At 43.7% G+C, this 26,349-nt stretch overlaps 1 protein-coding gene and 1 long non-coding RNA gene across 2 annotated transcripts in view; both read right to left on the reverse strand.

Moving 5' to 3' along the window:
* Positions 1–7,485, reverse strand: part of UGDH (UDP-glucose 6-dehydrogenase) — a 28,955-nt gene extending 21,470 nt beyond the window's left edge. Inside the window, exons 1-2 of the mRNA XM_054485475.2 lie at positions 7,079–7,485; positions 1,174–1,342 (exon numbers count right to left, since the gene is read on the reverse strand). Coding sequence (XP_054341450.1) covers positions 1,174–1,335 — 162 coding nt within the window. The 5' untranslated portion in view covers positions 1,336–1,342; positions 7,079–7,485. The remainder of the gene's footprint in view (positions 1–1,173; positions 1,343–7,078) is intronic.
* Positions 7,486–19,046: 11,561 nt separating this feature from the next.
* LOC134739530 (uncharacterized) lies at positions 19,047–25,661 on the reverse strand. Its single transcript, XR_010126210.1, has 2 exons — positions 23,564–25,661; positions 19,047–19,505 (listed from the first exon to the last, which is right to left on the reverse strand). It is a non-coding gene; the product is annotated as an uncharacterized LOC134739530 (long non-coding RNA).
* Between the last annotated feature and the right edge of the window lie 688 nt (positions 25,662–26,349).

Below are 26,349 nucleotides of genomic sequence, written 5' to 3' on the forward strand. Positions count from 1 at the left end.
CTGGGAGTGGTGGTGGGTACCTATAATTCCAGCTACTAAGGAGGTTGAGGCAAAAGAATCGCTTGAACTTGGAAGGCAGGTGTTGCAGTGAGCTAAGATCGGGCCATTGCACTCCAGCCTGGGCAACAAGAGTGAAACTCCGTCTCAAAAAACAAATAAAAAATAACCAAGCTTTTCTTGGGGAAAAATATAAACATATTAATGTTAGCTAGAAAATGCTACCATCAAATTTTCAAATGCTTTTCTGTTGAGTTTCAAAAGCATAATATGATGAACTCATTTTACAGTGAAATAACAAAAAAAAAGGAAACCAGATAGCTCAGTAAAATAGTTACACGCATATTTTTCTAAATTCTCTAAATTCACAAATTTTTGAAATTCCAGTTAAAAATATTTGTGGCACCAAACTCTAAATATGAAAGATGCCATTTATCCATCTAAGATTTATGTGATGTTAGTAAAATAATCCAAAAATATATTAAATTTATATTAATATTATTAAAAGTTGTATTTATTTTATTTTTACAGGATACCACTTTTTAATTTTATTATAATATGGTAATGATACTAACAGACAAAATTAGAAAATAGGGAAGAAGTCCAGGTGCAGTGGCTCACGCCTGTAATCCCAGCACTTTGGGAGGCTGGGGCGGGCGGATCACCTGAGTTCAGGAGCTCAAGACCAGCCTGGCCAACATGGTAAAACCCCATCTCTACTAAAAATACAAAAATTAGCTGGGTGTGGTGGTGGGCGCCTGTAATCCCAGCTACTCTGGAGGCTGAGGTAGAACTGTTTGAACCCGTGAGGGTTTGAACCTGTGAGGCGTGTGTTGCTGTAAGCTGAGCTCGCGTCATTGCACTCCAGCCTGGGCGACAGAGGAAGACTCTGTCTCAAAAAGAAAAAAAATGAAAACAGGAAAGAGAAAAAATTATCCATAATCTCACTGCACTAATACAACCATTCTGATAGACTTCTTTCTGGTCATTTTTCCTACCCACATTACCTGAAGTAATGTGTTTTAATATCCATGTGTTTTGTATCCAGATTTTTTTCATTTAATTTCTTATCAGTTGCTGTTATAGATTTTTATATTAATAGTGCATATAAATGATTTAATAAAGACAGTAAAAAAACAAAGAGCATAAAAACAAAGAGTTGTTTAATATGTTTACCTCATAAATAGGAAGTGTAGGAGAATTCCATGCATTGATTCTTGATTCATTGACATCAACAACCGTTACCCTGATTTCAGGACACATATGAGCAATGACACTACATGTGGGTCCTCCAACATAGCCTGCACCGATGCAACAGATCTTCTTAATTTCAAACATGATTGTACTAGAAGGAAAACAGTAAGACTGTTCTAGTATTGAAAACAGAAAATTTAAAGAAATCATATTGTACATTCATTATACTTTATAAAAACTGTCAAGGTGACAGATATCTGGAAAGATTTCCTACATTCACTCTGAGGAATTATGGAAATAGTGATTTAAAAAATAACATTCCAATTGGATGACCTAGCCTGTTCTCAGCTGCACTAGCATGAAACATATAGAAATAATTACAGTAACTGATATTACTGAAGGGGAGCCACAAAGATTATAACGACCTAATATTTAGAAAGTAAAGAATCAAAGTAAAACCTTCCTTAGGTCTATAATACACTAGGACAACTTTGATTGCTGAGAGAAAGCTCCAGGATGAACATACTTGTATAATTCTTGCTTAAATAAATGCTAGTGTACAAAGATGAGTTTATAATAGGTTTAGATTATGATGATATAGAATAAGATTAGTTCCACAGTCCAGAATTGGCCTCTGAGATTATATGCCCTACACACTACTTTGGCTTTCAAAGTTTACTTTTAGGTACTAGGCAATAATCTTAAATTCCATTTCAACTTTAATCAGAAACCATAAGGTGGTTAAAGAAAATGTAATTTCTGTAATTACCAAAGCTGTTACACAGATTTTTTTTCTTCCCAATGCCAGCAGAAAAGTGGGTTACACAGATTTTGATAGATTTTCAAAAGCATTAGGTGAACTGATTCACACTAATCAAAATGACAAGGAACTGATTTATACATAAGTATGCTCATTTATCTGTTATAATGAGAACTGTCAAAATGATCAGATTCTTAGAAGAATGGTTTTGCCTTGCCAAGACCTCAGACATCATCTAATCTAACCCATTCACAGATTCCAAAGAGAAGGAAAATGGTAATCAGAGAGTTAAGAATTTTTTAGTATGCTCCTGTATGGATCAGAGAATGCACTCTGGAAGGCTAGCCTAATTTGAATGCCTGGCAAGAATATCCCTATTATGAAAAAAGACAAATCATATAATTAAGATTATCCAATTCCTTTTGGTTTGAATCCGTATTAAACAATATTCTAAATTTTCGTTTGGTTCTCTGGATAGATTTCCCTACTAGAAGAAAATGAGCTGACTAATCCATGTAAGTATCCTGGACTGTTTGTAGCCTGTGTTAATAAACTACCAATCTGGCTTATACATTGATCTTTAGTGGTATAGATATCAACTCATGGAGTCTGATCCCTCATGACCTTTTTTTTTTTTTTTTTTTTTAAATGAGACAGAGTCTTGCTCTCTCACCACGCTAGAGTACAATGATGTGATCTCGGCTCACTGCAACCTCCGTTTCCTGGGTTCAAGCGATTCTCCTGCCTCAGCCTACCGAGTAGCTGAGACTACAGGCACACACTACCATGCCCAGCTAATTTTTGTATTTTTAGTGGAGACAGGGTTTCACCATGTTGGTCAGGATGGTCTCGATTTCTTGACCTCATGATCTGCCCGCCTCAGCCTCCAAAAGTGCTGGGATTACAGGCATGAGCCACCACGGTATTTATTTTTTTGAGACAGAATCTCACTTTGTCACACAGGCTGGAGTGCAGTAGCACCATCTCAGCTTATTACAACCTCCGCCTCCTGGGTTTAAGTGATTCTCGTGCCTCAGCCTGCCAAGTAGCTGGGATTACAGGTGCACACCCCCACACCAGGTTAATTTTTGTATTTTTAGTAAAGACAGGGTTTTGCCATGTTGCCCAGGCTGGTCTCGAACTCCTGAGCTCAAGCAATCTGCCTGCCTCAGCCTCACAAAATGCTAGGATTACAGGCACGAGCCACTGTGCCAGGCCCCTCATGACTTTTAAAAAATGATTAAAAGAAATAGAATTGTAGTAAAATAGTAAAAATGGACAGAATTTTGAATTATATGATTCAATTAAATAGAGCAGTATTCTTAGCCATATGAAATAAATTTTTAAAAATTATTTATTCTGGCCAGGCACGGTGGCTCATGCCTGTAATCCCAGCACTTTGGGAGACCGAGGAGGGTGGATCACCTGAGGTCAGGAGTTCAAGACCAGCCTGATCAACATGACAAAACCCCGTCTCTACTAAAAATACAAAATTAGCGGGGCATGGTGGCACATGCCTGTAATCCCAGCTACTTGGGAGGCCGAGGCAGGAGAATCGCTTGAACCCGGGAGGCAGAGATTGCAGTGAGCTGAGATCGCGCTATGTTGTACTCCAGCCTGGGCAACAAGCACGAAACTCCATCTTGAAAAAAAAAATTATTTATTCTGAATAATGTTCATATGGTTCAAAATTAAATCTGTTGTAACAAGGTACATATAAGAAGTCTCACTCCAACCCCTTCCTTATCTACTTTGCTATCCCCTACTTTGCTTCCACACAAGCAATCCGTTTTCTTGTATATCCTCCCAGCTACAAGTAAATATACATATATATTCTAATAATTTTGTCTTTCTAAATTCAATAGAATACCATATATACTATTAACACCTGGCTTTTTTCACTTAATTAAACCCAGTATATCTAGAATACCTAAAGGTAGAATCTCAAAGTAATGTTGGACCAGAGGATCTTTTAGGGTTACCACTTAATCTCCTAGCCAAAAGGTTATTAGGGCAGCCTTTACTCTTAATCTCAACCAGGACCTGTTGTGCTAACACATTTATTAAATGTAGAATCAGTGTCTACTCGTTGCAGCTCCTGGGCTTAAGGAGTTCATAGTTTAATAAGGCACAGCCAGGCTAACAGTTATTTGCTGCTGCTCCCTGCTGTATCCTTGACTCCTAGAATAGCAGCCTCTCAATGATTATTAATTGAATGAATGAGTAACTCTCCACAAGGGCCTCTCTTTTTGAGATGAAGACTTCTGTATAAATAGCTTTAGTTCAGATTGCCGATCATAGTATTTTTGCAGTAATTGACCAGAATACTATCAAGTTCTTTTTTTTTTTTTTTTCTGACACAAGGTCTCATTCTGTTGCCCAGGCTGGAGTGCAACGGCACAATCTGGGCTCACTGCAGCCTCCGCCTCCCAGGTCAAGCAATTCTCCCACCTAGCCTCCCAAGTAGCTGGGACTACAGGTGTCCGACACCATGCCCAGCTAAGTTTTGTATTTTTTTTTGGTAGAGACAGGGTTTCACCATGTTGGCCAGGCTGGTCTCAAGCTCCTGACCTCAGTTGATCCACCTGCCTCAGCCTCCTAAAGTGTTGGGATTACAGGCGTGAGCCATCGCACCTGGCCAAGTTCTTTTCTTGAGTTACCTAAAGAACTTCAGCATGTTTCCCCAGAGTTACTTCTTATCTGCCTTGATTGTGAGACCACATTTCAATTGCTTTACATACGTCAGCTGGGGTAGACTACTGATGGCAGGTGAACCTGTATCACAGAACTGGATGTGTTTTACACAAGCTTTATTTTGGGTATTCTCGCCTTGCTATTTCCCATGAAATACGGCTTACAGATGACAATGGGAGAATCAATGAAAAGGCTGATGTACAATCTGTGCAAGTCCAAACAAATGCTCACTTGGAAGTTTCAATAAAATCTTCAATAAGCTTTAACATGGAGTTTGACATAGTGTTAGTGACACACTGCATGACACAGATGTCTGCCAACTCCATTTTCTATTTCTTTTTTTTTTTCTTTTTGAGACGGAGTCTCACTGTCACCGAGGCTGGAATGCAGTGGCACCATGTCGGCTCACTGCAACCTCCGTCTCCCGGGTTCAAGCAATTCTCCTGCCTCAGCCTCCCGAGTAGCTGGGATTACAGGTGCCCAGCACCACGCCCAGCTAGTTTTTATATTTTTAGTGGAGACGGGGTTTCACCATATTGCCCAGGCTGGTCTCAAACTCCTGACCTCAGGTGATCCACCCACCTCGGCCTCCCAAAGTGCTGGGATTACAGGCGTGAGACACTGCGCCCAGCTCCATTTTCTTTTCTTTCTTTCTTTCTTTTTTTTTTTTGAGACGGAGTCTCGCTCAGTTGCCCAGGCTGGAGTGCAGTGACGCGATCTCGGCTCACTGCAAACTCCGCCTCCCGGGTTCATGCCATTCTCCTGCCTCAGCCTCCTGAGTAGCTGGGACTACAGGCGCCCGCCACTACGCCTGGCTATTTTTTTTTTTTTTTTGTATTTTTAGTAGAGACGGGTTTCACCGTGTTAGCCAGGATGGTCTCGATCTCCTGACCTCGTGATCCGCCCGTCTCGGCCTCCCAAAGTGCTGGGATTACAGGCGTGAGACACCGCGCCCGGCCCCCATTTTCTATTTCTACTTTTATGTACCCTCTGGCCCTCTATTCTGCTGTCAGAGACATAGGAGTGTTTCCTTATTAAATGGGTTATTTTGAAATGAGTTTTTACCTCTGTATTTTGGGAGAGTCACAACAAACCAAACCGTTCCAAAACTACTCTTCATGTAAAATTTCATAAATTCAAATAAACATTCCAACCCAGAAGGAGTCACTAACAAATAACAAATGCCCTACTACAATCTAAACAGAATATAATCCTTCTAGCCCCAGCTCTCTACAGCATACTTTGCATAGGTACCCAGGAGCTAACGATGGGCATTATAGTTGGATACATCAGCTTCACACATTTTAATCATTTCCAGAAATTAAACAGTAAAAGATGCCTGACCAGAGAAAAATATTTAATCAGTAAGAAAGCCGGTATTAATTTTATGTCTAAGGGTTATCATGTGAAGCTGTGGAAGTAAACAAGAAGGAAGATGGATTATGCTTATCCAGTTATAGATTTTGTTAGAAAAAGGAGTACAGCAAGGGGAGAAGAAACGAGATCTTTTCAATCAGGGTTGTCTACCCCTTACCTTAAACTGGATCCTGGCCACTAATAAGCACATCTCAGAGCAGACAGTCAGCTCTTTCATTTCCAGAACCCCCCTGAAGAAAGACTACTGTTCTCCATTTCTTAAGGGATTTGAAGAAACTCAAAGGCTCACTGTGTCTTTGAGGTCTGTCGATAGACAGCTACTGCTCTGTATGCCCACGAATAGATCCCTACCAGCGAACCCCTCTTTCCTCTATACTAGAATTCCTAACCCTACTAAGTTATCTTCCTATATATTTATAGGACGTATAATTTTTCAAGATCTCACACAAACATGGTCTCCCGAGGCACCCAGGAAAGGCCTTCCCCGACATCAAACAGAGCAATTCTGTGGTGTGGGGGGCCAACAATGGATTCCAGGACATCCCGGACAGATACCACGAAAGTCTTAGGATTTTGCTCTCAAGAGGGCTTTCTGGCTTCGTTTCTCTTTGGTTTCTTAAGAGGGGCGGCATGAGAAAAGCAGGAGCCCCTCAGGTGAGCAGACTCTTAAACACAAACAATAGACTACGACTCTGCGGCCAAAATGAGGTCCCCAACGAGAGAACCGCTTCCTGTGGTGGGCGTTCGGCTTTGGAGGCGGCAGGGAAATCTCATCCAAGTCAGGAAAGTGGGTAAAAGCAGAAAGAGAAGGGGCTGGAAGACTCACGAGTCTTGAATAAGAAGCTCAGACGACCACAACCCCAGGACAGCAGTTCCAAAATGCGGTTCCCGCCTTAAGCCCCAAAGAGACGAAGGTCGTGAGACGGGAAGCCCGGGACCCAGCGCAGCGAGCGACCGGGAGCAGCGCGCACACCCCAGCCCCGCTCCCTCCACATCCCGCCCAGACCTGGGAGCATCCCGCCCGGGCGGCGGGGCCAGCATGGGAGCGGCGCTTACCCACTTCCCAGCAGTAAGCGCAGGGACCGCTCCTATCCCGATCGTTCGGACAGCACCTTCCTAAGGGCCGCGCCGCCGCAGCTTCTACACCCGCGCCCCGCTCGGTCTGAGCTCCCTCTCGGCGCACCCCCCTCCCTCAGGCTGCCACGCGTTACACTCTGAGTCCCGGGCCTGAGCCCGTATTTAAAGGCTTTTGCCTGAGAAGGCGGAGGCTTCATTCCCCCGCAGCCAGGCCCTCCTGGACTCTGCCCTCAGCTGCTTCCTAGCTCCCCCTCCCGCTACACAAGGCCCAGGGCCGGGTCCCTATTTCCTTCAGGGCCCAGGGGCGGGGAGACTGGGGCTGGTCCCGGCTGGGCGGGCCTGCCCCGCCCCTGGCCGAGCTGGGCAAATCCGCTTTGGCCAGCTCAGCGGCTCCGCCCTTACCGCGAGCGGCGTTGGGCGGGGCTGTGTGCGTGGCGTGTCCGTTGGACCAGGGGACTGGGGAGGGCTGCAGGTGTAGGCCCTTTGCTCGCCTACCCGGCGGTCGTAGGTCGAGGAGGGGTCAAGAATTGTTGTCTAGCAGCCCTCTCCCCGCCGCCCTGTCCTGGCCGAGGCAAAGGCCGCGTGCGCCCTGCGTCTGCCAGGCTTTAGGGCTGCGCGGACACTGTGGGTGGTGGGCCGAGGCGACCGGAAGGTCCTGGCCGCCTTTCCGGTCGCCTCAGCACCCTGGTGCTCCGCCCTCGGGTTTCGGCCTCCTGGATCTGCGGGTCGGTCCCGGCGGGCGGATTACTCCTCGCCCACAACCTCGAGGACCCGGCGGCAACCGCGCCTTCCGGGCCGGCAACACAGGGTTTAGTCAGATTCCTCCTGACCCACCGCTTCTGGGAAAGAGGCGCCTCCCGTCAGGAGGATGCTGAGTTCCTCATGACTGGACCAGTGAGTGTTCACTCACTGGTCCCTGGCGGGAGAGGCGGGACCCCCACGCCCTCCTGGCGCTCTTTGCAGAGATGTTCCTCAGGCCCAATCCGGGATTTGGGATGTCTGTGCATGCTGTGGAGCAGAGAGTTTGCAACATGTAAGTGCCGTGCGTGAGGAAGAGTAAAATTAACCTATGGAGCCTGCTCATTTTTAATGTGGAGGGCAGTTCTGTTCCTTTCTTTCGCCGCTTCGAGGTCATTTTAACACTCAAATCTAAGATGTAAGAAAAAAAGCCAGGCATAGTCATGGCCTTTTATTTCCCTCATTAAGGATTACATCAGGTGACATAAGCCATTTTGACATACATCGTGAAGAAAGTGATCAGTAATTTGTAAAGGCACATTAAAATACCATATAAATTACGGTTTTCTTGATAGGCTCATGATGGCGACTTTAAGAAAGTCGTTGAATGTGGATGAAACAGTTTGCTGTGGGTTGTAGCACGTGTGGCAGGGTATGTAGGCTTGTTTGTTTGTTTTTGTTTTGAGACGGAGTCTCCCTCTTGTCGCCCAGGCTGGAGTGCAGTGGTGCGATCTCGGTTCACCGCAACCTCCTCCTCCTGGATTCAAGTGATTCTCCTGCCTCAGCCTCCCGAGTAGCTGGGATTACAGGCGCCTGCAACCATGCCCGGCTAATTTTTATATTTTTAATAGAGACCGGGTTTTTCCGTGTTGACCAGGTTGGTCTCAAACTCCTGACCTCAGGTGATTCGCCCGCCTCAGCCTCCCAAAGTGCTGGGATTACAGGTGTGAGCCACTGTGCCTGGCCAGTATATGTAGGCTTTCTGCATTCTATGCAGTTCAGTTCATTCATCCAACAAATATTTAATGCCTGTTGTGTGTCAGACGTTATCCTAAAGATTGAAGATGCAAAAGGGATTAAGACTCAATTCCTTTGGCCGGGCGCAGTGGTTTACGCCTGTAATCCCGGCACTTTGGGAGGCCATAGCGGGCGGATCACCTGAGATCAGGAGTTCCAGACCAGCCTGGCCAACATGGTGAAACCCTGTCTCCACTAAAAATACAAAAAGTTAGCCGGGTGAGGCGGTGGACACCTGTAATCCCAGCTACTCAGGAGGCTAAGGCATGAGAATTGCTTGAACTCGGGGGCCGGAGGTTGCAGTGAGCCGAGATCGCACCACTGCCCTGCAGCCTGGGGAACAGAAGGAGACTCTGTCTCAAAAAAATAACCAAACAAAAAAGACTCAATTCCTTTTTGCAAAGCTCACAGGTTGGGTAGAAGAGATATGTAAACAAGTAATTGCAGTAGATATGACAAGTACATCTTTTTGGGCATCTTTTTGAACTTGGGACATACATAGATTTAAGTTACCTAATACAATTTGCTTTGTAATAAAAACCACTTATCTATGATTAGTCCCTTCATTTTGAATTCAACATTTTTCTATTTAGTATTCACCTCACATTCTTTTTTAGTATTTTGGTAGAATCAGACTCTTCAAAACGGTTAATAGGATTTCAGAAATTAAGTCAATTATCAGTGCTAGCTAGAATGGACCTTTGGATTTAGGACAGCGGTTCTCCAAATGTGAGCTGGGGACTGTAGACAATCTCCGAGGTTCTTTCTGGGATCCATGAGGTCAAAACGTTTTCATGTGTTACTTGCTTTTTTCTCTCTTGTTCTCTCGCAAGTGTACCATGAAGTTTTGTGGAGACTATAATGTGCTATCAAAGCAGATAGAATTAAGCTGTTTTTTAAGTCAGATATTAGAGATTTACAAAAATGTAAAACAATGCCAATCTTATTTTTTGTTTTTAAAATATAGTAATTTTTCATTAAAATATGCTATTTATGTTAACATGTAATGGGCTTATTGTCAATTTTAAGGAATTAATCTTTTATATATAATTTATCAGTTTTCATTTCTAATATGGTAAATACCAATAGTTACAATCCACATGAAAAAAACTTATTTGACTCTTCAATTTTTAAACATGCCAAAGGGTCTTGATAATACAAACTTTGAAAACTGCCAAGGTAGGCTAGTTATTTTCAAATTATGTTTAATGGAGCCCTAAATCCTCTGGTAGTGTGTCAGAAATCTGTGAGGATAGAGAATCAGTAGGAGGTTAAAGACAAGGCTCTGGGTCCCCACATCTCCCCATCTTCTCTAATGGCAGTTCAACTTTTCTGTGTTTATCTGGTTTTTTGTTTCTTTGTTTGTTTTTCTTGAGACGGAGTCTCGCTCTGTCACCCAGGCTGGAATGCAATGGTGCTCACTGCAACCTCCACCTCCCAGGTTCAAAAGATTCTCCTGCCTAGACCTCCCGAATAGCTGGGACTACAGGTGCACACCACCACATCATGCTAATTTTTGTGTTTTTAGTAGAGATGGGGTTTTGCCATGTTGGCCAGGCTGGTCTCAAACTCCTGACTTCAGGTGATCCACCTGCCTCGGCCTCCCAAAGTGTTGGGATTACAGGCATGAGCCACCATGCCTGGCCTGTTTATCTGCTTTTTATATCAATTAGGTAGAGACTCTCAAACTTCAATTCTTGACTACTGTGCACCTGCAGGCTCAACACCAAGTGGAAGCTGCCAAGGCTTGGGGCTTCCACCCTCTGAAGCAACAGCCCAAGCTATGCCTCAGCCCCTTTTAGTTACAGCTGGAGCAGCTGGGACACAAGGCACCAAGTCCCTAGACTGCACACAGCAGAGGAACTCTGGGCCCAGCCCACAAAACCATTTTTTCTTCCTAAACCTCCAGGCCTGTGATGGGAGGAGCTGCCATGAAGATCTCTGACATGCCCATTTTTGCCATTGTCTTGGTGATTAATATTCGGATCCTCCTTACTTATGCAAATTTCTACAGCCAGCTTGAATTTCTCCTCAGAAAATGAGATTTTCTTTTCTGTCATGTTGTCAGGCTGCAAATTTTCCAAACTTTTCCCTTAAAAACTGAATGCCTTTAACGGCACCCAAGTCACCTCTTGAATGCTTTGCTGCTTAGAAATTTCTTCTGTCAGATACCCTAAATCATCTCTCTCAAGTTCAAAGTTTCACAAATCTCTAGGGCAGGGGCAAAGTGCCGCCAGTCTCCTTGCTAAAACGTAACAAAAGTCACCTTTGCTCCAGTTCCCAACAAGTTCCTCATCTCCATCTGAGATCACCTGATTGGATTTAATAGTCCATATAATTATCAGCATTTTTGTCAAAGCCATTCAACAAGCCTCTAGGGAGTTCTAAACTTTCCTGCGTTTTCCTATCTTCTTCTGAGCCCTCCAAACTGTTCCAACATCTGGCTGTTAACCCAGTTCCAAAGTTGCTTCCATATTTTTGGATATCTTTTTAGCAGTGCCTCACTCTACTGGTACCAATTTACTGTGTTAGTTCTTTTTCATGCTGCTGATAAAGACATACCCAAGACTAGGAAATTTACAAAAGAAAGATGTTTATTGGACTTATAGTTCCACATGGCTGGGGAAGCCTCACAATCATGGTGGAAGGTGAAAGGCGTGTCTCACATGGTGGCCGACAAGAGAAGAGAGAACTTGTGCAGGGAAACTCTCGTTTTTAAAACCATCAGATCTCATGAGACTTATTCACTATCACAAGAACAGCACAGGAAAGACCTGCCCCCATGATTCACTTATCCACTGGGTCCCTCTCACAACATGTAGGAATTATGGGACCTACAAGATGAGATTTGGGTGAGGACACAGAGCCAGTCATAGTAAGGCAGTGTTTGGGTAAAATGTAAGCCTTTCTTTCTTTTTTTTTTTTTTTTACAGGGTCTCACTTTGTCACCCAGGCTGGAATGCATTGGCACGAACACATCTCACTGCAGCCTCAACCTCCCAGGCTGAAATGACCCTCCAACTCAGCTTTCAGAGTAGCTGTGATATGGTTTGGCTGTGTCCCCACCCACATCTCATCTTGAAACCCAGTGGGAGGTAATTGAAACATGGGGGCAAGTCTTTCCTGTGCTGTTCTTGTGATAGTGAATAAGTCTAATGAGATCTGATGGTTTTAAAAAGAGTTCTGGCTGGGCATGGTGGTGGGCACCTGTAATCTGAACTACTAGGGAGGCTGAGGCAGAGTGAATTGCTTGAACCTGGGAGAAGGAGGTTGCAGTAAGCTGAGATTGCACCACTGCACTCCAGCCTGGGCAACAGAGTGAGACTCTGTCTCCAAAAAAAAAAAAAAAAAGGAGTTCCTCTGCACAAGCTCTCTCTCTTTGCCTGCTGCCATCCATGTAAGATGTGACTTGCTCTTCCTTGCCCTCACTATGATTGTGAGTCTTTCCCCAGCCACATGGAACGGTAAGTCCAAATAAACCTCTTTCTTTTGTAAATTGCCCAGTCTTGGGTATGTCTATCAGCAGCATGGAAATGCTAATACAGTAAATTGGTACCAGTAGAGTGGGGTGTTGCTTAAAAGATACCTGAAAATGTGAAAGTGACTTTGGAACTGGGTAGCAGGCAAACATTGGAACAGTTTGGAGGGCTCAGAAGAAGACAGGAAAATGTGGGAAAGTTTGGAACTTCCTAGAGACTTGTTGAATGGCATTGACAAAAATGCTGATAGTGATATGAACAATAAGATCCAGTCTGAGGTGGTCTCAGATGGAGATGAGGAACTTGTTGGGAACTGGAGCAAAGGTGACTCTTGTTATGTTTTAGCAAAGAGACTGGTGGCATTTTGCCCCTGCCCTAGAGATCTGTGGGACTTTGAACTTGAGGGAGATGATTTAGGGTATCTGGTGGAAGACATTTCTTTTTTTTTGAGACGGAGTCTTGCACTGTCACCCGGGGTGGAGTGCAATGGTGCGATCTCAGCTCACTGGGTCCAAGCAATTCTCCTGCCTCAGCCTCCTGAGTAGCTGGGATTACAGGTGTCTGCAACCATGCCCTTCTAATTTTTTGTATTTTTAGTAGAGACAGTTTCACTATGTTGGCAGCGGAAGACATTTCTAAGCAGCAAAGCATTCAAGAGGTGACTTGGGTGTTGTTAAAGGCATTCTGTTTTGACCGGGTGTGGTGGCGCACACCTATAATGCCAGCACTTTGGGAGGCCGAGGAGGGTGGATCAAGAGGTCAGGAGTTCGAGACCATCCTGGCCAATATGGTGAAACCCTGTCTCTACTAGAAATACAAAAATTAGCTGGGCATGGTGGTGCATGCCTGTAGTCCCAGCTTCTCGGGAGGCTGAGGCAGGAGAATCGCCTGGACCCGGGAGGTGGAGGTTCCAATGAGCCGAGATCATGCCACTGCCTCCAGCCTGGGCAAACGACTGAGACTCTGTCTCAAAAAAGAAAAAAGGCATTCAGTTTTATAAGGGAAGCAGAGCATAAAAGTTTGGGAAATTTGCAGCCTGACAATGCGATAGAAAAGAAAATCCCATTTTCTGAGAGGAAATTCAAGCTGGCTGCAAAAATTTGCATAAGTCCCAAGGAGCCGAATGTTAATACCCAAGACAGTGGGGAAAATATCTCCCAGACATGTCAGAGGTCTTCATGGCAGCCCCTCCCATCACAGGTCCAGAGGCCTAGGAGGAAAAAGTGGTTTTGTGGGCAGTGCCCAGGGTCCCCATGCTGTGTGCAGCCTAGAGACTTGGTGCCCTGCCTCTCAGCTGCCCCAGTGGTGACTGAAAGGGGCCAACATAGAGCTCAGGCTGTTGCTTCAGGGGGTAGAAGCCCCAAACCTTGGCAGCTTCCATGTGGTGTTGAGCCTGCAAGTACATAGAAGTCAAGAATTGGGGTTTGGGAACCTCCGTCTAGATTTCAGAAGATATATGGAAATGCCTGGATGTCCAGGCAGAAGTTTGCTGTAGGGGTGGGGCCTTCATGGAGAACCTCTGTTAGAGCAGTGCAGAAGGGAAATGTGGGGTTGGAGCCCCCACACAGAGTCCCCACTGGGGCACTGCCTGATGGAGCTGTGAGAAGAGGACCACCGTCCTCCAGACCCCAGAATGGTAGATCACCGACAGCTTGCACCGTGTGCCCGAAAAGCTGCAGACACTCAATGCCAGCCTATGAAAGCAGCCTGGAGGGAGGCTTTTCCTGCAAAGCCACAGGAGTGGAGCTGCCCAAGACCATGGGATGTGAGACATGGAGTCAAAGGCGACCATTTTGAAGCTTTAAGATTTGACTGTCCTGCTGGATTTTAGACTTGGCATGGGTCCTGTAGCCCCTTTGTTTTGGCCAGTTTCTCCTATTTGGAATGGCTGTATTTACCGAATGCATATACCACCATTGTATCTAGGAGGTAAATAACTTGCTTTTGATTTTACAGGCTCGTAGGCAGAAGGGATTTTCCTTGTCTCAGATGAGACTTTGGACTGTGGACTTTTGAGTTAATGCTGAAATGAGTTAAGACTTCGGAGGACTATTGGGAAGCCATGATTGGTTTTGAAATGTGAAGACATGAGATTTGGGAGGGGCCAGGGGCGGAATGATATGGTTTGGCTCTGTGTTCCCACCCAAGTCTTATCTTGTAGCTCCCATAACCCATGTGTCATGGGAGGGACCTGGTAATTGAATCATGTGGGCTGGACGCGGTTGCTCATGCCTGTAATCCCAGCACTTTGGGAGGCCAAGGGGGAGATCACTTGCGATCAGGAGTTTGAGACCAGCCTGGCCAACTGGTGAAACCCCATCTATACTAAAAATACAAAAATTAGTCAGGCATGGTGGTGGGCACCTGTAATTCCAGCTACTTGGGAGGCTGAGGCCCGAGAATCACTTGAACCTGGAGGCAGAGGTTGCAGTGAGCTGTGATCGCACCACTGCACTCCAGCCTGGGCCTCAAAGTGAAACTTAGTCTTAAAAAAAAAAAAAAAAAAGAAAAAAGAATAATGGGGGTGGGTCTTTCCCATGCTGTTCTCATGATAGAGGATAAGTCTTACAAGATCTGATGGTTTTAAAAATGAGAGTTACTTCTCTCTTCTCTTGTCTGCCACCACGTGAGACAGGCCTTTCACCTTCCACCATGATTGTGAGGCCTCCCCAGCCACGTGGAACTGTAAGTCCAATAAACCTCTTTCTTTTTTTTTTTTTTTTTTTGAGACGGAGTCTCACTCTGTTGCCCAGGCTGGAGTGCAGTGGCGCGATCTCAGCTCACTGCAAGCTCCGCCTCCCAGGTTCACGCCATTCTCCTGCCTCAGCCTCCCGCATAGCGGGCATTGTCACAGGCGCCTGACACCACACCCAGCTAATTTTTTTGTATTTTCAGTAGAGACGGGGTTTCACCGTGTTAGCCAGGATGGTCTCGATCTCCTGACCTTGTGATCTGCCTGCCTCGGCCTCCCAAAGTGTTGGGATTACCGGCGTGAGCCACTGCACCCGGCAATAAACCTCTTTCTTTTGTAAATTGCCCAGGTATGTCTTTATCAGCAGCATGAAAGATGGACTCATACAATGATCCATTACCCAGGGTAAAATTCTCCTGAGTGCCAAACAAAGAGATAAACTACGTTTGGGTTTTGGGTAAGTCCCTTATAATGATGAATCAAGAATCCTCAAATCTGTCTTGCCACCCATTTAATACATATTTTTGTTAAGGCTGAAGTTTAGAGTTAGAATCAGGACATTTTGGCCTATTGAGATGTTCTGAATTCCAACAGAAGATGCCATGTAAATCAGTGAATTTGATTCTTTTAAAAGCAACTTACAAAATTTACAAGATTTATTCAATAAAGCAGTTCAGCTTTGGTATATCAAACCTTATAATGAACCATTTTTCCCACTTCATCTTATGCAGTGTTTAATATTTTCTATTTTTGTCAAGGATATTAAACCTACACCTGGAAACATATTAAATGCCAACTTAAAATGTGAGAAGCTTTGGCAGAACTCAGACCCATTCTCCCAAATTTCCAGGCTGTTTAATCACACTGATTCAGACACTCTGGATAGCAGCTGGGATTGTAGTTATCTTTATGCTTTGAGCTCTCTAGTTTTGTCTGCAAGTCTTATAAAATATCCCCTCCTCATCCTCCTCTAGCTGGAACACTAACCCAATGGATGTTGTGGTGAACTTTCTTTGACCATGCAGAGAAGTGCAGCATTGGGTGGACCATGCACAACCAGTTTCAGAAGCACTGCTCTAGGGGTTGGGGGAGCAACAATATAAAGAGTGTAGGTTCTGAATACCTGAAGCATACATTTTAGCTCTAGACTGCTTATATTGTTGTTACGTGAAAGAGAACTTTTAATCTGGTTTAAACCACTGGATCTCTTTATTCCAGCAAGTGAATCTATATCCAACTAATATTTACTCCCAGTCTGCTCTTTCTCACCCCTCTTTCCCTTACTGTCTCAATTTATATCATTAGTTGCTCAGCCGGCAAACCAGATGTCACTTCATAGCCAGGCCATCATTGTGACGTATTGGCTGTACCTCCAAAATATATCCCAGATCTGATCTCTTCTTATAATTTGTACTGCCACAACCTTAGTCAAAGCCACTAACATCTCTTATCCGAACTCCAATGGTTTACTAGTTTTCTGCCTCTCTTCTTGACACAATTCGTCTTTCTACATAGCAGCCAGAGTAAGATAAAATCATAAATCAGATCATATTACCTCTACCCCTGGCTATCTTTTATACTCAGAATAAAATCCAAAAATCTTCATTTGGCTTCCAAGATCCTACAAGATAGAGACCTTACTTCTCATCTTGTACCCATCATTTGATCTTCAGTCTCTTGAAAATGCCAAGTCTATTTCCATTTCAGGGCCTTTGTGCTTGTTACTATTGTTTTTTTTTTTCTCTTGGAAAACTGCCCAGATCTTTGCTTAGCTGAATTATTCAGATCCCAACTCAAATATCATCTCTTTAGAAGATTCTTTCAGATCCAGGTGTGGTGGTGCACACCTGTAATCTCAGCTACTCAAGTGGCTGAGGCTGATGGATTTCTTGAGCCCAGAAGTCTGAGGCCAGCCTGGGCAATATAGCAAGATCCTGTCAAAAAGAAAAAGTTATCTCACCATGATTATATTTTAATTTCCCTTCAGCAATTAGAAGTCCCTGAAATTAATTTACCTTATTTGTTGGCATTTGTTGGCATTGTGCAAGTAATGCTTGCACCCGGGAGGCAGAGGTTGCAGTGAGCTGGGATCACACCACTGCACTCTAGCTTGGGCAATAGGGCGAGACTCAGTCTCAAAATAAATAAATAAATACATAAAATAATTTTGGAGACAGAGTCTTGCTCTGTTGCCCAGGCTGGAGTGAAGTGGCGGGATCTCGGCTTACTGCAACCTCTGCCTCCTGGGTTCAAGTGATTCTCCTGCCTCAGCCTCCCGAGTAGCTGGGATTACAGGCATGAGCCACCACGCCTGGCTAAATTTTGTATTTTTAGTAGAGACGGGGTTTTGCCATGTTGGTCAGGCTGGTCTCAAACTCCTGACCTCTGATCTGTCCACCTCGGCCTTCCAGAGTGCTGGGATTACAGGCGTGAGACACCATGGGCCCACAAAGCTATTTTACTTAGCATTTTTTTTCCCGAGGCTAAATTGGGAACTACTGACAATACTATTGACAATACTAAATATATTTTTAAATTATTTTACTTATTTTTGAGACAGGGTCTCACTGTGTCACCCATGCTGTAGTGCAGTGAACCATCACCGCTCACTGCAGCCTCAACCTTCCTGAACTCAGGTGATCCTCCCACCTCAGCCTCCTGAGTAGCTGGGACTACAAGCATGCACCACCATGCCTGGCTAATTTTTAAAATTTTTTGTAGAGACGGATTTTCGCCAGGTTGCCCAGGCTGGTCTCAAACTTCTGGGTTCAAGTGATGCAATTGCCTCAGCCTCCTAAAGTGCTAGGATTACAGGCATAAGCCACTGTGCCCAGCCCTTTTTTTTTTTTTTTTTCTTTTTTTGAGACAGTCTTGCTCTGTTGCCCAATCTAGAGTGCAGTGGTGCAATCTCAGCTCACTGCAACCTCTGTCTCCCAGGTTCAAGCGATTATCATGTCTCAGCCTCCCTAGTAGCTGGGATTACAAGCGTGCACCACACACGGCTAATTTTTGTATTTTTTGTAGAGGCAGGGTTTTATTATGTTGGCCAAGCTGGTCTTGAACTCCTGGCCTCAAGTGATCCGCTCACCCTGGCCTCCCAAAGTGCTGAGATTACAGGTGTGAGCCACCATGCCCACCAACCTATTTTTTATTTTAAAAAATTGACAGCATACTAAATGTTTGTAGTGCAAATGATGAAATTGCTACAATGAAAACAGAAGAAGTTGAGAATTAGATGAAGAGTTGATTAAGGGAACTATGAGTCACTGTGTTAGAGCATGTATATTATGAAAATTATAGCAGAAGTGATAAAGGGTGACAATTGTTAGCTATCTTCAATCAAAAGCTCTATGAGCATCTTTCTTTTTTTAAATTTTATGAATTTTTTTTACAGAGACAGGGTCTCACTATATTGCCCAGGTTGGTCTCGAACTCCTGGGCTCAAGGGATCCTCTTGCCTTGGCCTCACAAAGTGCCTGGATTACAGGCATGAGCCACAGTGCTTGGTCCTCTTTGAATATCTTTAATGCTTTTAGAGATTAGCATCAGAGAATTATTAATACTAGAGGGCACAAGGAATTAGCCATTGCCAGTGGACACCTACATAGGTGTGACTATGTGACTCAGTTTTAAAAATACTGTGACACAATGAAAAAATTACTTGGATGTTATGGAGGACGAAAATTGTTAAGTCCTATCCATTCTTTAATGGAGAAACTAAAATTTACAATATTACTTTATTTAGCCCAAGATTTTCTTAAGCTTTGTATTTTCTAATTCAGCTTTGGCTTGCAGAATCATGCTTGAAGTTTGAGACTGCCAGCTTTCAACAGGCAGTTACTAGTTAAACTCTTTGGAAAGATGAGAAGATGTTGACATAAGTGTAATGTGAGACAAAGCAAAGAAAATGTAATTTTTAAGAAAACGTTGCCGGGTGTGATAGTGGCTCATGTCGCTGTTGGTTGCTACGGGAGTGAACAAAGGGGGACGAATGCAGAAATGAAGACAAAGACACAAAGAGTATTTTTGGAAGAAGGGGTCAGGGGGCTCCTTGCTTCTAGTGAGCAAGGGCCCTGAGCTTCTACAGCCCTTCGTATTTATTAGGTAGAAAGAGCAGGGAGGGAGAGGTAATGGTTCGTCAGCTGCTTGATTTATCACAGGTACACATAATTGCTTTCTTTGTACAACAGGCTTCAGATGTTCCTATAGATAATCAGAAGGAACACTGCGCTTGGGGCGTGACTGCCCTCAGCACCCCTTCTGGCGGCAGACACAGTTGTTAGTTTTCCAACATCCTGCTTTCATGAGAACAGTTTTTTATTTGCTCACATAGCCTCCAGTGGTATACTGAGTTGGTCACGACCTTCATTCTTTTGGCCTGTAACATCTCCCCCTTTTTGTTTTTGCATTAATTGAATAAAGGTAATTGCAGGTTGTGCAGCTCTCAATTGCCGTTTGGTGGTCCAGCTGATTTTGCAGACTGTTAACAAAAAACAGAAATATAATAACATTAATCCCATAGTTACAAAAAAGACATTGAGGTGCTATTTGAAGTAGGTCCCAGGGTTAAGGCTCTCTAAACCTTGCTGGAATTCTGCCCAAGCTTTTAAAGAGGGCTGAAACGCTTGAGTCTGCTTATTCAAGTTAAGGATTTTACTTTGTAAATCATTAATATCAAAAGTAACATTGAATGTGAAAGCTCCCTGTAAATGGGCTTTTACAAGGCTCCATGGATATTCACTTTGGTTATATACCAAATTGGTCACACAAATATGAGTATGATTAAAATGACAACGCATTGCTGCTGCAACTGCAAACTTTGTACTTGTTCTCCTAGCCACAGAACAGTAGTCTTTAACATTGCCACCTCTGTTTGTATTTTGGTGTTAATTTTATTTTGAAGCATCCATGCCTGGTCGACTGTGCATGTCCAGTTTTCCACATATTGAGCTGTTTGAATGGAGCTGTGCATTGCTACTGAGGACACCACAACAGAGGTTATTAATGTAACTAAGGAGACTATAACAAAAATTATCATGCCTAAGGCTCTATGAGCACGATGAGTAAGCGGAGTAAAAAGGAGTTTCATAAGATGTAAAGTGGGGGTGGCTGCCCAAGGCTCAGATAAATTTACAGGAATTCATAATCCAGGAATGTGACCTAGAATTATTAGGGTGGATATGTCATGTGTTTGTATTGTGCTATGATTGAGGCAATGATACAGTTGACAGGAATCACAAGTCAATTGGGCATCATCTACCTGGAGGTGGTTTTTTTTTGCTGCTAAGAAAATATAAGGATTAAAAACACAAATTGTAAATTGAGTGGTAATATTTTCTACAAGGGTAACATTAAAACTGTGTTTAGCACAATTACTATTATTGGATAGTGTCCTGATCCAAATGCTGCCATTCATAAGTGGGAGTGCTGCTTTCCATATTGACACCTGAATTGGACTTCTCTTTCCTTGATAATGCCATTGAGGCAAAGGTGAGCTAAAGCTTGTGCTGTGTCAAGCAATTTGGGCAGCAGATTGAGATTGAATTGCAATGTGATGTAGTGAGGAGATGTTAAAGTTTTGCCACCAGTGCCAGCAAAGTTAATGCCATGAGGTCTGATGCTCATGTCTCCCAACCAGATGACCACGGGGACCCCAGTAAATAATGTCTCCCATTAGCATGGACTGTTGTCTAGCTAGGGAGCCAAGACACCGGGTCCAAGGAGGGGGGTTAGAATTATCAAAGGGAATCCATTCTGTATAATTAATACAATTTGGGTGATGGGGCCGGAAGTGATTAGTAACTACACCAGTAATATTAATAGAACTAAGGCCCAATAGGTACATATATTTTCCATGGTAACTCAACCATGCCTGGGATTGAATTGCAAGGCAACTGCAGTTGAGCAGTGTATCCTGGGTGATGCATAAAGGAAGGCCCTCCAATGGAGTGGTATAATTGATACCATTGTTCTGAGAGTCTAATTGCTCTGTGTCAGGGGGAGTTAAGGGTCCCGGTGCCCATGCTCCTTGATCATGATATATCTCAGGAGGAGTGTCACTCCAGAGTACCAGTCGTACTACCGGGGGGTTAGGAACATATGCCCAATATGTTTTTGCCTCTGCACAGGGAAAACATAGCACACAGGATATTATAGCTAGCATGGCCATAAACATGGAGTCAGGGGTTTTTGCCTGACCCTGAAGCTCCAGCAGTTTCTCATCTTCTTGTGTGGTTTTCTTGATCTGTAAAACACAAGCATACCCTCATCCCCATGTCAGTAAATCTACCAGGCCTTTCCATTGTCCTCCTTCCAGGGATTTCCATACTTTTGGGTAAACTTTCCTTTTTCCCTCTAACATTTGCCAGTGTCGTTCTACTGGAGTCTTATTATCTGTACCAGGAGTTAAAAATTTAAAGTAAATAATGCTAAATGTGGTATTGTTTGAGGTGGTAACTGGTCTCCTATACCCCCTTTTTGTTTTTTCAACATATGTTGTAACGTTTGATGTGCCTGCTCTATAATTCCTTGTCCTCGAGGGTTATGAGGAATTCTTGTTTTGTGACTAACTGCCTATAACTGTGAACAATTTTGAAAAGCATGACTAACATAAGCAGGTCCATTGTCAGTTTTTAATTGTTTAGGGACCCCCATATCGGCAAATAACAGACAATGTCATTGGATGTGGCCAGCTGTTTCACCTGTTTGACATGTAGCATGCAGCATATTAGAATAAGTGTCTATAGTCATATGAACATAGCTAAGTTTGTCAAAGGCTGCTATATGTGTAACATCCATTTGCCAGATTTCATTTGGAGCTAAGCCTCGTGGGTTACATCCTTCTACAGGTGTAACACCAGGGACATGCTGACAAGTGGGGCAGGCTTGCACAATAGCTCAAAGCCTGGCTTTGAGGCAGATGAAACATACAAGTAAGGGCAGAGGTGTTTTGATGGCAGTAATGCATGAGAGGCTTCAGCTTCCTGAAACACAGAACCAATCAATTTATCTGCTCTATCATTACCTAGAGGTAGTGGTCCAGGAAGTTGTGTGTCAGAGCGAATATGAGAAATTTGAAAAGGAGCAGCATGAGAGCGAACAGCTCGCTGAAGTCTTAGAAACAAGTTAAACAGCTCTGGTTCTAGGGTGCTTTTAATAGTGGCAGTCTCAATGCGACTGGCTACATTTACAACATAGGCTAAATCACAGACAATAGGAGAGGAAGCAGTGAGCTGTAAAACCTGAATAACTGCCATTAATTCTGAGCATTGAGCTGAAACACCAGGGGTTTTTATTGTTTGAGTATGCTTAGGTCCATAAATAGATGCTCAGACTTTGGAAGAGCCGTCAGTGAAATAAGTCTGGCCACCTGGAATAGGCTTGTGATGAGTAATCACAGGGAGGATAAAAGGGTAAACTTTATAAAATTGCAAAACTTTGTCTGATGGATAATGATTATCTATTATTCCTTTGCTTCAGCCAACATCATAGAGCAATGAAGCTCAGTTCCCACATCCTGACAAGCTTTGAGAAAATTTCCTAAGCTTTTTGTACATCTCACAGATGCCAGTGCATGTTTACAATCCGTGTTTGCAGTCTCAAAAACTAGTTAAGGTTAGCATTTCTGTAGCCATGGCAAGAGAAATCTGACACTTCACTGCCTACGGTAATCTTGCAAGAAAATGTGCATAGGGCTCCTGTGACCCTTGCCTGATATGTAAAAAAGATTGTACTGGAACCCTTTCCTCTGGAATTGTGGCCCAGGTGCGTTTAACAGCCAAGGCACACTGCTTATAAGCAGCGTCTGGGAGTGCTATTTGATGTTCTAGGTCTGAATAGGGGCCACTGCCTAACAGCATCCTCTGTAATGTCTCTGTGTCCAGCAGCACGATTCTGTCTAGCCTGGTCTGCACACAGTTCTTGCCAATTTAAATTCCATATCAGGTATGCACTAGCAGACAAACAAGTGCAAGCCAAATGCTTTATATCAAAGGGTGGAAGGCGCATAGCGCCAAATAGATTCTAGCAATCCTAAAGTAAATGGGCTTTGTACTCCATTATTAACTACACTAGCTTTTAATTCCTTCAGCAACTTAAATTCTAGTGGGGTGTGTTCATGAATAAACTGCTGTGGATTATGTGGATCAGGCCTTACGGAAATAGGAACAGCTCAAGGTCCTAAGGGTTCTCCAGCTATAGCAGCAGAGTGTAAAGTTCTTTGTATTGGGGTCTCTATTTCTGCTACTGAAGGAGGTGGTTCAGATGTTTCTGCTACTAGAGGGGGTGACACAGGCCAATTTTCATCCTCCTGCTCCTGTTTATTATTTTTAATTGGCGCTGTTGGGAGAACAGAAACATTCTTTCAAATTTTTAGACTCTGAACATGACTCCTGCTGTCTAGCAGAATAAGAAATGAATAATGGCAGGAGAATAGTATGAACTAAACTCCAAATATAAAAAAGAAAATAGCCAAATTCTTCCCCCATGTTACCCTGATTCAGAAAATTCCTGTTCCCAGTACCTCTTTAGGGCACTGACCTTCTATCAGCTGTCAGCAGACTCATCCCAGGGTTTCTCATTCTCATTCTTCTTGTCAGTGTCACTTTCTCTGCTCCAGCAGACCTTCACTCACGTCCCTATCCTGGGTGCCACTTGTCGCTGTCGGTTGTTATGGGAGTGAACGAAGGGGGACGAATGCAGAAATGAAGACAGACAAAAAGTATTTTTGGAAGAAGGGGTCAGCGGGCTCCTTCTAGTGAGCAAGGGCCCTGAGCTTCTACAGCCCTTCGTATTTATTAGGTAGAAAGAGCAGGGAGGGAGAGGTAACGGTTGGTCAGCTGCTTGATTTATCACAGTATACATAATTGCTTTCTTTGTACAACAGGCTTCAGATGTTCCTATAGATAATCAGAAGGAACACTGCGCTTGGGGCGTGACTGCCCTCAGCAACCCTTCTGGCGGCAGACACAGTTGTTAGTTTTCCAACATCCTGCTTTCATAAGAACAGTTTTCTATTTGCTCATATAGCCTCCAGTGGTATACTGAGTTGGTCACGACCCTTTCTTTTGGCCTGTAACAGGCTCATGCCTGTAATGCCAGCACTTTTGGAGGCCGAAGCAAGAGGATCGCTTGAGCTCAGGAGTTGGAGACCAGCCTGGGCAACACGGTGAAACCCCATCTCTGCAAAAATTAGCCTGGTGTGGTGGGGGGCGCCTGTAGTCTCAGCTGCTTGTGGGGCCGAGGCGGGAGAATAGCTTGAGCTCCAGAGGTCGAAGCTGCAGTGAGCCATAATGGTGCTGCTGCATTCCAGCCTGGGTGACAAAGTGAGACTATCTCAAAAAAAAAGGCTGTTAGATAAAAATGAAGACAAACAACATTTGCAAGGATATAAATCTTAACCCATTTATTGGAGGTATAGGCTCTGGTGTCAGATTTCCATCTGTCCTGTATTTTGTAACCACAGAATTGTCCTGGCTGGATTAATTGTAAGGAAGCCCCTTTAAACACATCTAGACTTCCAAAGTTTGTTTACATACTAATTAGTTGTCATGAAAAGCTGCATTCAACCTAGGGTCTGAGATGCCTTTTGTATATAAAAAGTGCTTCTCCTTTTGACACTGACTGAATTACATACATAACAGATTCATTTATTTAAAAACAATTTAAGAGGCATTTTCTATAATGCTGAACCTGCTGTGTGGTATTTATGTTTAATTCTGGTCAAATTTTCAAAACTAATAAACACTGCAATTCAAAACCATTAATCATCAAGCATAGACCAAGTATCTGAGGTTATGAGCACATATTTAAGAGGTTAGACTCTGGCATTCCAGACATTGCAAATAATACTTTTCTTATTTCTAAATTTCCTAGAAATAAGTGGAGATTTGTATAAGGAAATAACACTCTTTAAAACATTTATTTTTGACTCAGGATCTGGCTCTGTTGCCCTAGCTAGAGTGCAGTGGTGCCATCACAGCTCACACAATAGCCTGGAACTACTGGGCTCAAGCCATCCTCCCATCTCAGCCTCCCAAGTAGCTGGGACTATAGATGCAGGCCATCACGTCCCGCTAAGTTTTATTTTATTTTTGTAGAGATAGAGTCTATGTTGCTTAAGCTGGTCCTGAACTCCTGGCGTCAAGTGATCCTCCCACCTCCCAATAAAACATGTACTGATGGCCAGGCACGTGGCTCACGCCTGTAATCCCAGCACTTTGGGAGGCTGAGGTGGGCAGATCACGAGGTCAAGAGATCAAGACCATTCTGGCCAACATGGTGAAACCCTGTCTCTACTAAAAATACAAATATTAGCCAGGTGTGGTGGCACGCGCTGGTAGTCTCAGCTACTCTGGAGGCTGAGGCAGGATAATTGCTTGAACCCCAGAGGCGGAGGTTGCAGTGAGCCGAGATCGTGCCACTGCACTCCAGCCTGGCGACAGAGCAAGACTCTGTCTCAAAAAAAACCAAAAAACCAAAACAAAAACCATGTATTGATATGAAAGTTGTTTTATCCTGGCAGGGCACAGTGGCTCACACCTGTAATTCCAGCACTTTGGGAGGCCAAGGCAGGTGGATCATGAGGTCAGGAGTTCAAGACCAGCCTGGCCAAGATGGTGAAGACCCGTCTCTACTAAAAATACAAAAATTAGCCGGGCGCAGTGGCAGGTGCCTGTAATCCCAGCTACTCGGGAGGCTGAGGCAGGAGAATCGTTTGAACCTGGGAGGGTAGAGGTTGCAATGAGCCGAGATTGTGCCACTGTACCCCAGCCTGGGTGACAAAGTGATACTATGTCTCAAAAAAAAAAAAAAAAAGAAAGTTGCTTTATCTTTAAAACTATATATATTGTTTTCACCCCTACATAATCCTTGCCTCCCAGACATCTCCCCACTAACTTCAGTAGACATCTTAATTTGGCATCTGATGGTTTGAAATAGTTTCTGTAATCAAATCCTGAATAAAATCCATTTTAAAGCCTATAGAAAGTTAAGAAACAAGTATAAAAATCTGTTGAAATGTTTATTGAACGAACATAATACATTCATCTGAGAAGAGATATGCACACTAAAGTCCCCTACAAGCAACTAATGGGAAAAGATCACGCAAGTAACTCCAATTTTTAAAAATATGGTCATGAAAGACAATCATAGTTTGTGTTTATGGAGCATCTTTTGGTGGGGGGGGAACCCCCAACAACTCTACAAATTGAGATCCAGAACTGAGAAAGTCATCAGGTGAAATGCCAAGACCAAAAAACTTATTTTATTTGAATTCCATTTTCTGAGAAGAAAACTAGTATTGCAGCAGAGTCATTTAATGAAAA

Source organism: Pongo pygmaeus, chromosome 3 (assembly GCF_028885625.2).
Source record: "Pongo pygmaeus isolate AG05252 chromosome 3, NHGRI_mPonPyg2-v2.0_pri, whole genome shotgun sequence".
NCBI classification, from domain to species: domain Eukaryota; kingdom Metazoa; phylum Chordata; class Mammalia; order Primates; family Hominidae; genus Pongo; species Pongo pygmaeus.